The sequence below is a fragment of the Pelecanus crispus genome, chromosome 8, assembly GCF_030463565.1.
Source record: "Pelecanus crispus isolate bPelCri1 chromosome 8, bPelCri1.pri, whole genome shotgun sequence".
NCBI lineage: Eukaryota > Metazoa > Chordata > Aves > Pelecaniformes > Pelecanidae > Pelecanus > Pelecanus crispus.
The window spans coordinates 19,330,480-19,347,240 of record NC_134650.1 but is presented as its reverse complement, the minus strand read 5'-3'; the positions used below and the strand labels follow the sequence as shown (position 1 = coordinate 19,347,240).

The following is a 16,761-nucleotide window of genomic DNA, read 5'->3' as shown; positions in this document are numbered from 1 at the left end:
GCCATATGCAGTCCGACACGCCCATCTCCAGCCAGGTGAGAGGCTGGATGCTGGAATGAAAAACAGGTACGAGCACAAGAGCCCAGCACAGCCACTCAGCTGAACAAGCAGTTGTCCAGAGTCAATGTTGCTAATGCTGAAGCACTAAGGCTTTGCATCTTGCATACCTCATGCACTCTTCTGCTCTGTACCTCAGGAGACACAACAGAGCATTTTGTCCACATTGGATTCACTGAGGTTAGATACCTAGATGCCCATTGGCAAGATTCCTCTCCTGCTGAAGTAGGAGAATGAAGCGACTAATTTCTACTAAAAATATAGGTAATAAGCCCAATAAAACACATTGACCAGCATGAAAAACAAAGGGAAAAGCAATTTGGAGTAGTGGTCTACATTGCTGGGGTTCTGAATTGTGAAATAACCGATAATTCTGTGTATTTTGTTTCTCAAGACACATTTGATTTTCTCATGAGTTTTCATGGTCAAGTCACTGCAGTTAACATTATCACTGGAAACCTCAATGCTTGTAAAGCTGAATTTCCGTTTATAGCTGGCAATGGAGCTGTTGAGGATGTTAGTGATGTTGACTTCTTCCATTTCTTTACTGAGTTCCTTTGCAGGCCCCTAGGAAACAAGAGTGTACAGGTAGTTTTAGGGTTTTTCTTCTGCAGAGGGAAAGTGCTTTAATCAATAAGGAGACCATAAGGATACAGATAAAAGAACACAGCTTCATATGTGTTCATCCCAATGTTCAAACATGCCTTTCAGCTGCTGCCTATTTTCAGGAGTGCCTGAAGTCCCAGAGATGCCTGTGTTTCCACCACTATTTCTAGAGGTATTTTGAGATCTTTCAGCAAGTCTCACTCTATATCACTGAGCAACCCAATGTCCATCTCCTAAAAGACATCCATCTCTTCACATCTACGCAGTAACTTAATGGCTGGGGAACTCAGCACTGAGGTAGAAAACCTCTTTTCCCTCTAACAGGATTTGGACCCTCAATGACCACTGGACTGTAATCATACTTGACTATTTAATTTCTCGCACTAAAGCAGAGCGCTTTGAACAATTCACTCTCTCTCACAACCCCCACAGAACATTGTGGGACTGATGTTTGGTACTGTCTTCTGGGAAAGGAGGAAGAAGGGTTCAGCTTTCCTCTGGTAGAGGAAATTACCTTCCAGATCAGTGTCCTAATCAGAGTTATTCCATAGAAGAGCAAAGAGGTATGTTATACTGGCTCTTCTTTGGCTGCATTTTGAAAGGAACAGAGGTGCTTCATGCTCTCACATGAGCTCAGCTCAGGGCTACAGACCCGATTCTAGTGGTAGGCCAAACTGACTTCCTGAATGCAGTCCTATGAATCTCACGTGACTGTCAGCTAAGGCTGCTGCTCTTTTAGCTGGTGTGCAGAAGTCTGTCAGAGACACAGTGGTCTAGTGCTATTCATGTGTTTGTTGCACACAAAAATTTAGATTTAGTGACAATTAGGAGAAGCAGTTGTTACTGTATCCATAACAGGAAGACCATTTGTCTTATTCAGTTAATGGAGGACTAATTATTGTTGATCCAAGATAACGAGGTGTAGATCAGACTTTACCTCTTGAGGTGCTTTAGCTGCACACTTTTGTGATGAGCTGTAGTGAGCCACTGCATATTCCACGAGGGCACCAAAGATGAAGCTGAAGCAGATGCCGAGGTAAACATCAATGGCCTTAATGAAACAGTTGGTTTTCGAAAGTGAACTTCGTGAGCCGATCATCAGAGTTGTCATGGAAAGCACCGTCGTTACTCCTTGGAAAGCAGAAAAGACCTTCTCTTCTGGACACTTTGGAAAAGGCTTGGCCTATCCTTCTGCATGTGTTGTCACTCTCTACTGCTAGCCAGATAGAGCACATCACTTCTTACCAAATCCAAATCATCCATCAAGTGAAATGCTTTTGTAGCACTAGCTACTAGCTTCACACAGGCTCTCCCTGCCTTTGACAGCTTGGCTCCGTTAGGCACTTGGCTCTTTTATTTTTCTTGCTTTCAGTAAAAAAATCCCCCACTCCCTGCCCCCTCCAAAGCGCATCAACAAAGAACATGTTCCCTGTCCTCTACTCTCTGCTGTGCTCTCTGCTGTGAATCTGCCGGGAGCCTTAGCCATACAGAGCTCTGCAGGTGGGCAAGTGTGCCAGCCACAGCGTATCTTCCATGCTTCATACTGCCAACCCAGCTCTGCCACAAGTAAAAGCAGAACGTGAGCAGACCATATATTACTGAGCAGAGAGCTCAAGAAAACTACCGTCTACCCAGCCCTCAGAGGCTCCCCTGCCTGCTTAAATCTTCTCCCTTCCTCAGGCAGTAACTCACCAATGCAGGTTCTTGCAGGCACTGAATCCAGTGTGATCCAAAAAGAAACCCAGGACAACATGACGAGCAGAGTGGAGGGCACATAAGTCTCCAAAATGAAGTAAAGGACATTTCTTCTCAGCTCAAACTGCAATATCAGTCGTGGGTAACTGCCTGTTCACAAAAGGAAGAAGCACAGTGAACATGAGATTCCCAAGGACACGAATTGAAAGTTGGACAGCCCAGCACCAGCCCTTCAGCTGATGTACATCAGCAGAGCTGCACTGAAATCATGGGAGATGCATTACTTATACAACCTTCACTTCTTGCCTCAGAGGTCTTACTTATCTAACATATCCTAGACGAGAGGACACATACCCACAGCATTGCTGGACAAGAGACATCTAAAACAATGCATGGCTTGCAAAGGGGCCTATGAACTTAGTGGAAACATTTAATACCAGTGTCTTAACTCAGAGTAGAGAAGGGCTAATGCTTTCATCTGTTCTCTCATACTCAGCACAGCACAGTTTTCCCAATAACTGCTTTGAAGGGGCATTGCCAAGTTCAGGCTTATCTGATGGCTGAGAAATAAACAAAAGATTTTTCTCTCTGTTTCAGCAGGCTCTGGCTCATGTCTCAAAGCATCCCAATATCTTATCATCAAAGGGAATTATACCCTCTGTATTCATTAGTAATTTGTGATCTTTGATAACTGTGTCTTTTTGTGCTTAAAAAAATTCAGTCAATTTTTTAAAATCAATTTGTCATAATACTGACATAAGGTTTCTGGGGCTGGATTGCTAGTATTTTCAGGAGATATTTCTGCTGTTTAAACAATAGTTCCCTTTGAAACAAAGAAACAAACCCAGTATTGTTTGTGGGCTGTGTACACTACAGTAAACAACAGAACATTGTTATTTTTAAAACCTGGTCATTCTAAGGAAGTTTTGCCCCCTTTCATAGTGTCTGTGATTGGGGAGAAGACTATTTACACTGATAATGAAAAAGACATTGAATTCTGATGTACAAAGGGATCTTATTCCATTGTGATAGAATTGTAATTTACAAACAAAAGTATATTTTAAAAGTTAATTTTACCCCAGTTACTGTAAACATGGGTCTCTGCAGTATTTATAGTCTGCACACTTGGTAGGGAGGGAGTTTCTTCAGGTACAAGTGGAGAAGGAAAGAAGTGGAGAATTTAAAATAAAAAAAAAAGAAGATAATTGAAAATCCATCAAGTGAATATAGTGTATTAACCCCCCCATCTTTCTGTGGATTTCCATCTTACAGAATATCCTGCTTGCAACTAAATGGATTTCATCATCTTTCTGTCCATCTCTTTTTGTGAGATTAAGATTTGCTCAAGACTTCACTGGTTCGGGCTTCAGTCAAAAGATACTGGCCCATAGAAGGGAAAGGAAGTGGGAGGGGAAATACTTGAGAGCTTTCCTTGCTTTTCTCTTTCACTGATTTACCTGTTTCCTGCTGTGACTTTGAGACCAGGGTATAGTAACGTTCCACTGTGTACTGAGAGAGCCGCAACTTTTCTATGCCATGGACAGAGTCATTTCCTCTCAACCAAATGAAGATGACATCGTTTTCATCATATCCCCCTAAGGAGAACATAAAACCCCATATTACTGTGGTTTAGCCGGTAAAAGCCCAGTTATTGCTCTGCACCGTCTCCTGAGTGGGAACAGAAACACGATCCAGGCATTGTAGGCTGGACAAAGACCCTCTTCACTGTGTCAGGCTATGGGCGGACGTTGGCTGTTCTTACATTGCTGTACTTTCAGTCCACTCGTTCAGATTTCAACAGGAACGCACACCACTGTGAATGATGCATAACATGCAAGGCTGCCGAGAACCTATTTCAATCATTTACATGGGGTATTTCTACTTTAAAATATTTTAACATTTTAAATGGTAATATATTCCTGTCATCCGCAGTTTGATTACATGCACCAGGATAAAACTACTACAGCAATCAACCCTTGAACATAGTCTCTTCAGTCATGAGAGGAGAGCAGGAAAACACAGTGGTTAAAAAAAGAGAATACAGATCCCATTGAGCCTCTTACTAGGTAGCAGAAGCACAGTTCACTGAATCATCTATTCAAGTGCTTAAAAATACCAGAAAAGGCATTTTCACTTAGTTAAGAGCTTGGAGCTGAGACTGCTATGCAGTTATGAACCAGGCTCTTCTGACTGGGTATGTGTCGTGCAGAAAATTTGCTCATAAAAGCAGCTTTTTCTACAAATCATTCCTCCTATCCCCAAAGGCTTTAAGTTACTGAGGACAAATAAATGCATCCAACATTTAGATGAATTCCTGCCTCAAAACGGTGGGAGAGATGAGATCAACAATTCAGGCGGTTATCAGCAAACTTCATATATACCAGCTGAGTAATTGCCTCCAGGAATGTAAATGACGGCATAACATTGACCTCAGGTTGGACTGAGGAATACCTCAGGCTGAGGGATACCTCAGTCTGAGGGATAAAGCTTGTATTGAGTCACCAGCCTGCCATTCACTTCAAAAATTTCACTTAATTTAGGAAACAAGCCCATCAATCTCACTAATTTGATTCTTTTATTAAGTGCCCTTCTTTGAGAAAATGAGTAGGGATGCTTTGATTCTGATAATAACCTGTTTGTCCTGGTAGAAGGAATAAGATGCAGTTGCAGCTCTATTTTATTTAATTTTATTTTCTTATTAGACACAAATTACCAGAGCTTGAGTGTGATGAACTCCTAAATTAGGTGTCCAGGGTATGAATCCCTGTGTAGCATTCTAAGCATGTGACTTTTCAAAGTTTCTAAGCAGTCTTATAAATTGTGGCTACTCAGGAAAATTTTATAATAAATGATAGATTGTTGTTAATTCATCTGGTGTATATTTAAATAGTATTATTTCTGGGCACTTACCCTAATGAAATCTCCAGTGGGCAATGTGCATGTAATTTCATTGGAATTATACAGCAACTGAGCATGATGTAGGACCCAATCACTTTTAAAACAGGCCCAAACAAGCTATGCTTTAGCAGAAGAGGCCAATCATTATTACTTCAGGAGCTGTTCTTTGTAATAAAGTTAACCATGGTGAAGTAATATGATTTTAATGTGAAAATAATATGTGCTTCCCTAGGTGCTTCATGCTGCAATCCCAGAAGTTAAAATCTGATCTTTTCAGTACTGAGATTTTAGATTTCTTTTTGTGACATGAGGCGGGAGATGGTTGCTTGCTTGTTGTGGACCTTCACAGATACAGAACAGCAGCACTGCTCTTGCTGAGCTCCTGGGTAGAAGCTCTGTAGTGTCCTAAATTTCCTGGACTCTTTCCCAGCCAGCTTCACCATGGATGAGCTTTTAATTTAACTGAGAGCAGAACTCACTGATTATTCCTTTTCTTGAGACTTCCAAGGCTGACACTCCTCCTATTGACGAGGGTCCCGTCATCTGCATTACTGTAACAGACAGCTCTCATGGAGAACCATATACCACAAAGCTGGGTTTGGCCTTAGCTTCCATTCATGAGTTTGAGAAGCATATTTGACTAATATTCTAGTAAGAAGCACCCTTCACACTGTCTTGTTACAGTGGAGGTTTGGGAGGTGCAACAGGTGGTAGATACCCAAAAATGTGAAAACTTGTTCCTTGCTGTACTCCATTCCATGCATTTACCCCACAAGTTAGTTTTGAAGAAGCTGTGTGTGCAAAAGGGACTGAATTTGGAAAACCAGGTGTTATTACTTATCCCTTCTGTGCAAAATTGAAATATCTACACTTTAATAAAAATATTATTTATTACCACTCCTATATAAATTGCACAGTGACAGGAATCCTCTAAACTGTGGATTGTAACACAAGCATTTGAAGAATGATGAAGCAAAGTTGTTTTCTTTTGGACATTAGTATTTGCAGGAATAAAAGTCTATTCCAGGAAGCTACTGCGATGAATACACATATTCAAGATGTGCAGTTACATATGAATAAACAAATTCAAAGTAAAGTCAGTTTTTTCTAGAATGTTATACTTACAGCTTTCTAGCTGCAGTCTGCATGTTTGTGTGTCCATGGGATATTTTGACAGGTCCATGTTACAAGCAACAGTAGTAGTGATTCTGTACGAAGAGAAAGAACTCCAAGAGTTGCAATAAAAGCACGTAATGAAATATCTCTGTTTTTCATAGCAAACTAGACTGCAAAGACTCTGCTCTGTCGTTTAGATAATTTTGACCTATGAAATGAATGCACTGATATAATCAGAGAGAACCCTCCTTAAGAAGATATGCTCTCTGCAGCCACACTGATGAAAATGTAACTGAAGGAGGAATTTTACTTTGCTATGGTGGGATATTTAGTGTAGATTCACATGTTTTCCAGTGCTACAGTTTGCACATCGTAAGAAGTCACCACTTGTCTTCTGAGGCACAGTAACTAACTGCACACATACGCTGGCTTGCTCTGATGTGGAGGGTAAATGAGTTTTACTTTGCAGCTTTACTTTGCCATTAAGGTAACTAGGACACGGTTACTGTGAGCTGAGAAGAGATAACACTGTATGAATTGCTAACACAATTACAGTGCACATTTCTGCAGTACATGTACAAATATGCTTTTTGCTAAAAAGCAGAAATCATGGCTAGATGGCACTGGATAAGCAAATAGTTTTCCACTATCTGTTAAACTTTTACTGTTATGATGTCCTCCTTCCATTCCTCCCCTCCTCCATCTGACTTGACGTGTCCTGGGTAACACCTGAACTCATGAGCCTTCTGAGCAGGCGCTTGTGCTCAGGACACAGCACATACCACGATGGGGAATCCTGATCCTTGACTGGCATTTCCAGGTGGCCAGAACATGGGGCAATGGATCAGAAGAGTATGGTCACAGTTGGCTTGTTGACCCCACACCCATTACCCATGACAGTTGGTATCTGCTCCTGTCCAGCATCATTCTGGAAATCTATTCTGAACCATCATCATGAGCAAAGCCAAAGGCTGATTTACCTTAAGGCATACAAGATAGTGCCATTAGAGAACAATCTTATGAGGCGGTTCCCCACAGTGACGTCATGCAGGAAGGACCTTTTTGACTCCACAATGTACGTGTCTGGTACCCAGAGCAATTCCACTAGACGAGCATCTAGCGTGAAGCTCTTGTTGCCATGAAAGACCAACCGGGGGTCTGTCCAGCGCTGCCGCAAATATATAGTAGCTGTGTAATCCTGGGAAAGAGAGGAAAACCTGTGAGGATGCATGTCCAGAACACCTACGCAGCACAGCTGTGGGTATGCCATGTGCTACAAGAGGCGGAACACACATTTGTTCAACCTGTCGAAGCTCAGCTTCAAATACATCCAGTAAATCTGATAGATTTTCATCATAGTTTTATTTACTGTATTACATTTCTCATATACTTACACTCTAAGGTGTAGTGTTTGAGGACTAAAGATTATACTGTTTTTTTTTTTTTTAAATGTGCTATTACTGTAATTGGTATTTTTGTGTCATTTTGCAGGTAAGAAAACAGATGGGAATTGCACACTTGAGGCCACTCAGCACAACATTGCCATTAAAAATCAGTCATTGTCTAGATTTTGAAAAGTACACACGTACTATAAACGTGATCATGAAAGAGACATTGGCACTTTGGAGAAAAAAGGTAAGCAAATCCAACCTGTTATTTCACTGAGGTCTTAAAAAAAACCCAAACAAATTAAAACCCAAAACTCATAGCATCTTTTTTAATAGTTTTGAATCTAAGGACACTGGGATTAATTTGAGTTTAGCCTACCAAAATCTACTTGCAGTAGTAGTGCCCCATCGTAAAGAATAAGCAGTACTCAGCTCTAAAGATAACTCTTTATTGAGCCTTCTGGACAGACACAGGATACTGTTGTACTATTTCACTTCCTTCCTTATAGATGAAGTAAACGCAACCTGCAATGCCCGTTATTTTCAAAACATCTCTTGTGACAGACAGACTGATACTGACTTAGACTGTTAAGACCGTGAAGGCGCTAGGTTTTACAGCAAGATACGCTGCCTGTCTGTGGAGGATGAAGCAGTTCTGTTTCACTCGATCTCTAATTTGTAAAAGGCTTTAAGAGAAAAGGTCTAAGTAAGCATCGGGTATCAGCGTTAGCTTTTGCAACTTTTAAAATTTACTCTCAGCCTGCGACAGAGGAAAAAACATATCAAATAATGCACTGTTATGGCTTTCAATACAGTGAATTTTAACAGTGACAACAGTGAAGAATCCTAGTTGATTTCCAGCTTTTATTGAGGCACAGAGTAAGCCTCTGCAATGTTTTCCATGTGGTCAGAGCAATTTAGATGGACCATCATGAAGAAAAACTCCAGAACAGGACCTATTTTACAAGGCCCTTTAATTAAGTTAGAGGTATGTGAATAATTAATTTTCTTGGTTCTGCCCCTTCCCCAAAATGAATAGCTTTATCAACGTTGCAATATTTTATTTAGTGAACTTGTTTAATTTGCTGGGGCAAGAGAAAGAAAAAGTCAGTGGTGTTCTTGAAAATACTGAAATTCAGTGTTGAAATTGTTCATGGCTGAACTTCTGACTGTTTGGACTGAAACTATTTGCTGAATTTACCCAAGTTGCCCATAGTTTTGGTCAGCCTGAAACAGGAGTGCCACAAAAGGAAGACGTGATATAGTTGTAGGATTTAAGAGGCAGCAGAACTCACTTCCTCAGGTTCAGTTACAGTAACTAGGGGACAGCAAGCCTGTCTCTTTGAACTCAAAGTTCAACTATTTCAACTGGCTACCAGTTACTGCAGCTTCTTCTCAGGTCTTACACTGAGAGATGGAAGAGACAGGGAAGGAAGTCGGCTATGTGCCTGACTCTGAGGCTCCTGAATTTAGTCCCACATGTTAAAAGTTAATTACATTAAATCAAATTAAATGTAAATCCAACTCCTTTTGTGGCACTATTTTACAATCTTTGAGGAGAATATATAATTTTTTTTTTAAATCACCCTTTTTGCCTAGAATAAAGGCATGAAAATATGAAAAGGAATCCAGTCAAATGATGCAGAGAAGCATATTTCTAGCTTGTATTCCTCTAATGGTATTCTACTGAAATACAGCTGTTATCAGAAGTGGAGGGAACCACTCATCAGTGGTGGGAAGATGTTCTCTGTATACTTGAAAATTTGTTTGTTTGTTTCTTGGGATGACCAGTCCTTTGAGCCTCAGACTGTGTCACAGCTCAAAACCTCATTTCTCGTCCTTGAGAAGAAACCTTGTCTGTGTCTTCAATCAGCACCAGCACATCCAACAGTGGCCACCCCTACCCTGCACAGAGGAAGGGTAAGGGAGAGGAAATGCCACACAAGATCGATTTTTTCCATTTCAAAGGGGCCTGATTTCCAGGAGGTGCTGAGTTTTTGACCAGTAGGACCTTTGGAGCCATCTCTATTTACTTGCAAGCCCACATTACTATGGCATCTACATAGTTTGCAGTCATAAATGATCCCTGTTCTCATCACACCTCTGAAAGTGGTCAACAGAGACAGAAAAGCAAAATAGCTTGAATATGTTAAGTTTCTGTGCTGAGCACCCAGGAATATATGACAAGTCTCTTGGGCAGATCCTACTCTTACGTCTTATAAAATAAAAATTCTTTCACTTACCATGTCGCTCTCGGATATACTAGAAATACTTGCAATGTCCAGACTCATTGCAATTTGAACAGGTTCTCCTGTGGAGGGAAAGAAAAGCTTAAGCAGAGAGAAAGGAAGAGCGAAAGGCACAATAAAACCGCTCAGGATGCTGTGCAGTGTGGACACTGCTCGTAGCGTCCCATGCACACAACGCTATCTCTAAAACTGCAGAAGCCCAAAGGGTTAGACACAGTTTCAGAGCATTAGACTCACAAATGACATCATGGTCCAAAATAAAGTTTTCACTGTAAGGGAGCTGGAGTTCTGTATTTGGTGATGGTAGCAGAGAACATATATCCATCAGCACTAGCTGTGAAGATCAGCAGTTTAGATAAGCAGCATTTCAGTGGCATTTGCCGCCGGGCAGGCAGCCAGGGACAGTTTATGCCTTGTTACACATGTTGTGCCACAACACCCGCACAGTGGCAAGAACGGTGAACTTCGTACAAAGTAGTTCTCACACACAGCTCTCGGAGGACTCTCCGCAAGCAGGTAGCAATCGACATCCCTGTTTCTCAGAGAGGGAAAACTAAGAGGCAGAGGAATTCACCAATTCCTGAGTCCATGCCCTGGGTTACAAACCAGAAGTGCAACAGCCTTCGCCTCTTTTTATTTACTATATTACTGTTCTATTTACAAGCAAATTTTCAGCATTCAAGTCCTGAATCTTGGTAGTCCCCCATTTTCTAACACTAACTCTTAAAATCCACCACAAGAGGGCAGCTGCTCCCCGGGAAATGTCGGAGCTGGGGGCTGGAAAGGGCTCACCAGGACCGGCCGCGGATAAACAGCTGGCTCTGAGGAGGGTGAAGGTTATGCGAGCAGAAAGGCACAACCTTTCCCTTAGGCTGTGCCTGGTTTGTCCAATCCCCAGTACGGATTTGGGGCTCTGAGTCGGGCTTGGGGCTTTCCAAGACAGCCCTCTCTGCCTGGGTGACAACACAGCAATGCCTTTCCTTGTGAGACTTGATGAAACTCCTTTTCACCATCTAAATCACATTTTGGAAAGTCCAAGGGACACAGTTTCTTAATCTCCTTCCATGTGGTTTTGGTTTTTTTGTTTATTTGTTTTAAACTGTTCCAAAATCCAAAATATATTTCATTTGCAAAAGATGTGTATTTTTTAAAGTAGCTGTCATGCATGTCCTCCATCTTGTCTTTAGATATTTAGACACTTGAAGCCCGCTCAAATTAATGACCAGAGGGTAGATCTGTGAGAACTCAGGGCCCCTGAAGGAAGTCAAACCAGAGTCCTGACCATTTTTGTTTAATATTTATGGCTCTGGTAGGCATAGGCTAGTGTAGATGCAGTTAGTCTCCGTTAACGTAATTCAGAAGCATCTGTTCACTGATGTGACAGGATCCAGAGGAGCTTTTGTATTCCTGCAAGAGATGAGACATTCTAGGCACAACAAGCTGGTAAATTCTGTATTGTCCCAGAAATATCACCGTGGTCAGAAACAGCAAGAAACTCAAAGCCGCCAGTAGCAGAAACTCAGTCTGCAGGAGTTACAATGGGAAACATCCAAGTCCTGGTGAAAGCTGATGGGGAATTTTTCTGTTGAGCATAGTTTCATTAATGGGTTCTGGCAGAAAAGCAAAATTGATAAAAATTTTCATAGCTGTTTTTTAAAAATTGATATTTTTCAGGTGCTGAATGTCATTCTGAGAAACCCTTTCCTCTGAGTGGTTACAGCACTCACCTGGAAGGTGGGAGACTTGACATCCAAATTGGACAATAGCCTCAGGTAAGTTCCTAAATACCTGACTGTCCTTCAGGTGCTCCCTCCTCACTAGAGTTTCACAAGGGTTTAAAGCAGGTTTAGTTTGTATCTTGGTGCAAAGTGAAAGCATGTGTCAAAAGTCAATATTTCTGGCAAAGAGAATAGCTTTGTTCCTCTATAGCTGCAATCTACTAAATAGATACACATGAACAAAAATAAAGCAGAAAATCACAAGGCTCAGATTCTAAACAGAAGCATGTACATTAGAGCAGAATTTAGTTACTCTGTCAGGTCTTTCATAGAGGTATTGAAGTTTATAAATTCCCTATTCTTGACCTCATAGTTGGACATGTTCTCATGTCCCCCACGTGCATACACAATCTATTCAAGACAACAGTGGATGCATAGAAAGGAGGGCAGCCTTGGCTACTAGCTAATTTAAAAAGAACACAACCTTTTAAACTGGGGCATCCTAAAGAAAGCTTAAAGCATGCTCTCCACTCCCCACAAGCCTTACAGACTGTTCTTCAAACAGTCAAATGCTTGGAGCCAACATACCACCAAAGTAGGGCCTGAGGTATTTGTTGTATCCCATGGTGAGGTTCTCAAATCCAGGGAGGGATGTTGTGTCGCTGCCGTGCGAGTCGGATATGTGACCCAGGGAGCACCTCCTGGGGACACAAATACGTACTGTTACGTGTGGCCAGGCATGCTGGGCACATCTGGTGTGCAGCTGCAGCTGTGTTTCCAGCTTGTGCTCAAACAAGCAAACTGCATAAAATGCTTATTAAAAATAAGTAGATCATTGAAATCACAAGCACTTGCTCACATTGCTTATCTTGGCTGAATTATTGGGACCTGGAAGAGGTGGGAAAATGGCAGATTACCTCAGCTGATAGCTACAGGTTTGCACTCTTGGTAGCTTAAGGATGTTCTTAAAATGTCCCAGACAAATCAAGCAAGGTTTATGTATCAGCAGTCTTAATAATAACCCACAATCTCTCCCTTCCCACTCCTCCTTGTACAGTCTATATAAGGAACATGTGTTTCTTTTTCCTCCTGCTTATGACAGCCTGAGACAAATCTTACTAACAGCCCCTCCTCCCTAATCACGAGTCCTCATATGTTAGCATCAGGCAGCGTCCCTACAGCTACTGTCAGGAGTAGAACCTCCGAGTACACCAGAAGGGGAAAGGTAAAGCACTGAGAACTTCACAGACACCAACAAAGTTTGTGGGCTGAACCACCCCTGGCTGCTGTGCATACAGAAGGTTCAACTCTAATTTACAATGTCAAAATAAATGTTTTGATGGACAATAAAGCTGGTACCTGGCATTATGAAGCTCACAGATCTGTACCATCATACAGACAGCTAGAGAGGCAGGGGGTTTGGACTGTAAAAGTAAGTTTTATGGTGCAGTGTCCCTGTGTGGTCATGTGCTCACTTGATGAAAATGTAAATGAGTGAATCGTTAAGTGTTTGTCATTGCTTTGTGAAGGGCTGAAGGAGGTGGAAGGCAGTGCCTCTACCTCTCCCCAGAGTCTCAGGACCTCTGGTCTGTGCAGTAAGAAACTTAGCAATGTAGTTACTCAAAAGCTCTGATGAATTTTTTTCTTCTGTTCCCTCTAAAGCTGGGTTAGTAGTCCTTGGAGCTTTGCTGCAGGTTTTAGACCAAAAAGAACTGAACCAGTTAGTGCACAGCATAAAATAAACCATTCAAGAAATTTAGGACTTGTAGTTCCAGGGATGGTAATAACACAGCTGGGACTCCTGTGGGGGCACATTTCCAGCAAAAGCTGCAAACTATTCTGGTCCTGAACAGGAAATAAGGGGTTGCAGTGTTAATGTGCATAGTGTGTTTTGGGGACCTATACAGGTTGCTGTCTTCTATGCCATGTCCCTTACTGCAACCTGGCTTTCTTTGGATGGGCTGGATAATTGGAAGCATAGTTTTCTTTTGACACACATTATTTATATGAAACATAATTCAGATGTTGCCTGTAAAACAAAACAAACACTCCGCTTACCTTTGGGTTGGAAGGAAAAGACAAAAACTGAAGAAGCAAAAATATCTGCAGAACATCTCTGGAGATTATTTCTGTATTTGCTCTGCTTGTCTGTGAAGCAGAAAAGAAAGGCAAAGTTTTGCAGTTTAAGAAAAACTATTTTAAGGGAAGGGGACAGGGAAAAGAAATCCTGCACAGTCAGAACCACACACTCTATATTAACATTCCCAACACATAGTGGCTCCTGCCCTTTTGTCTAGTTTGTGTCATTTTTCAGTACTGTGCTATCTTAACACTTTCCACATAAAAGACACTACTGACAACTCAGGTCCTGAAGTCCTTGACAGGGTCACCAAATTTTAGCTGCTGCTTTGTTTTAGATAGGGCTTTTCTTCTTTCAGCATGGGATGGTGATTAGCTGATGTTGAGAATGGTACCATGGGAAGGGATTTATTAAATAGGAAAGTGTTTAGGCAATTCCTAACAGTGGTCAGGCTCTGAAGCTAAGTGAGATCTTGCCCATATATGACAGATTCAGCATCTTTTAGTCCAGAGCTCCACTAATCAGCTGCGCAGCAATTTTGTCGCTCTGCACTCCATTAGCCTGTACCTGGGATAAACTCATGCTATTAATAGTAATGTTGGCAAGTCGCTCAGCATGCAGTACAGGATGAAATCATTCTGCTTTAAATGGGTTTCGTTGACTTTTCTGGGAGTGGAACCAAATCTTGGCCTCTGGCCTGAGACTCCCGCACGCTCATGCTGGCCTTGGAGCAGGTGCCACGATGGGCTACTCTTCACTGTGCACTGCTCTGCTCTGCATTTTTGCTCTCTGCCTGAAATGCTGCATCAATTGCACACCTTTTCTTGAGCATAGGGATGGCGCTCTGCCACACACCTAATGTGTGTCACCACAGCAAGCTGCTGCAGGATGGGCTGGTGATTACGGCTGCCACAGCTGCCAAGGGGAGATTGTTACTCAGCCATTGTTAGGCTGAGCTGGAAACACAGTACTGCTCGACCTGCTCCGCTACACTATTTGAAGTTTACCCCGTGTGTCAGGGTTTTCCTGCAGATACTGGCTAGGCAACATCATTCTTGGATGGATACAAGTCTTCCTCTTTATTATACTGTTACAAATTGGGAATGAGTATGCAAATTGTTAGTCCCCGTGCCTTGGCACCAGTGAGAGCAAGACCCCAGCTTCACATTCGGTGCCTTTCTCATCATGCATGGCAGTTAGGGCCTCAACTTCAAACCTGGCTGTTCCATAGTAACCCAAATACCAGGAATTTTCTGCTTGGGTTAGATTCTTCCTGTGGGAGTTCACCACAGCCCAGAGGCCACTTTGCCTTCTCAGCTAGTTGTACAGCTCTGGTGCTGTGCCATGGGACAGCAGGTTCCAGGCAAGGAGAACATCTTGGCCCACACAGAGCCAGTAAAAACACCTGAACATTCAAACACCACAAATGCAGGGCATCCCACTGGAGAAAGGATGTTTTTGCAAAATAAAATATGCTCTAATATCTGTCCAAAATCTGAATTCCTAAAAAGGCTTTGCAATTCTAGCCCTTTCTCTGAACGTGGTGTTCAGATGTTTCCAGACATTATCGAGTGCTCCTCACTATAAAGTGATCATGCAGGGCTAGAGAGAGAATCATTTACCCACTCACAGCAATGTCAGACCACAGTTTTGATAGGAAAGAAGAAAGATTAGTCCAGGTGGTTTAAAAAAGAATTTCTAGGAAGAAAGGATAATTCTACAAACTAGTATTTTGTTAAAGTATGAAAATTCATGAACTTCAGGTGAGGAACCCCTCACAAGCATCCTTCATGAGCATCTGTTTCGCACAGGGGCTGTGGTTGCTAGCATTTTGGTGCACCAGAGTAAGTTTCTAAACAGTTTTATTCTATCTGATCCTAGTTACTAAGACCTTATTTTGAAAAAAGCAAGCTAAATTCTATTTGTTTTCATGACTGACTAATGGGTGGAGACCTCTTCTGTAGTAAAAAGCCTTCTTGGGACCCTGTTGTGTCTTCAGTTAACAGAAGCGAAGTGTGCACTGCAATGTGCGCTACCATTATCTAGCAAAGACAGTTGAAACACACCAATTCAGATAAATTTATAGCTGCTGCTGCCACAGACCTGAGTGAACTACACAGTCTAAATTTCTCTGTGACTCTGCTAATTCTTTGCAAAACAGGGAGAATCTTGTTTTCCTTCTTCAGAAGATGGCTATGAAGATAATAAATACATCAAAGACCGCGAGGCAGTGAAAGGGGGATCTGTAAGTACCTGACAGAGCTAGAAAGTAGGCATACCAAAGTACTCATGGGCAAGAAAAAGGTGACACCAGTGCCCAGAGCTGAATACAACCAAAGCATCTCTTTACTATTCAGTGTATCAGTTAATAAAATTGCAATTCTGCTTGTATAGTGCAGGAGCTTTCATCAGAGGTTACCAGCTTCATTAGTACAGTATACTGGGAAGAAAATTATAAGATTGTGTATTTATGTTTCTCTGTCCAGTGAAGGATTTCAGTTTACTCTAATAGGAAGAAAAAAACAAAATCCACTGTTTAATCTGGGCATTTTTCTATGGTCAGTGAAAGCACCGCACAGGCAATACCATAACAGCAGTAGTCATGAAGGCAGTACAACTGGTGGAGAGATTGCTTCCAATGGCAAAGTTATATAAAAATCATTTATTATGTAGACTTGTAGATAATGAAAACCTTGAGAATACAATAGCTCCGTCACTCAGCTCTGTGTTCTCCCTGTTGGCTGTGAAAATTATACAAAGACACAAGTATTATAGTAAAATAGATCCACCTAGAGTCCTCTGTGGAAGCCTGTGTCCACTTCCAGGAAACGTCCTGAAATAATGCTTCTTTACACCAACAAACAGCAGCAGTATGCGTCTCCACTACAGCTCAGTCTATGCTTCCTTAATTCTGTTTTATTCCTCTATCTTTGAAGGGGTGGTAAGAGTCAAAA

At 41.8% G+C, this 16,761-nt stretch overlaps 1 protein-coding gene across 1 annotated transcript; it reads right to left on the bottom strand.

Moving 5' to 3' along the window:
* Positions 1 to 309: 309 nt before the first annotated feature.
* Positions 310 to 13,841, bottom strand: GABRP (gamma-aminobutyric acid type A receptor subunit pi). The gene is made up of 9 exons (XM_009492428.1): positions 13,786 to 13,841; positions 12,316 to 12,428; positions 10,004 to 10,071; positions 7,353 to 7,570; positions 6,382 to 6,464; positions 3,816 to 3,953; positions 2,356 to 2,508; positions 1,601 to 1,794; positions 310 to 624 (listed from the first exon to the last, which is right to left on the bottom strand). The coding sequence occupies exons 1-9, from the start codon at positions 13,839 to 13,841 to the stop codon at positions 310 to 312; spliced, it is 1,338 nt and encodes a 445-aa protein (XP_009490703.1).
* Between the last annotated feature and the right edge of the window lie 2,920 nt (positions 13,842 to 16,761).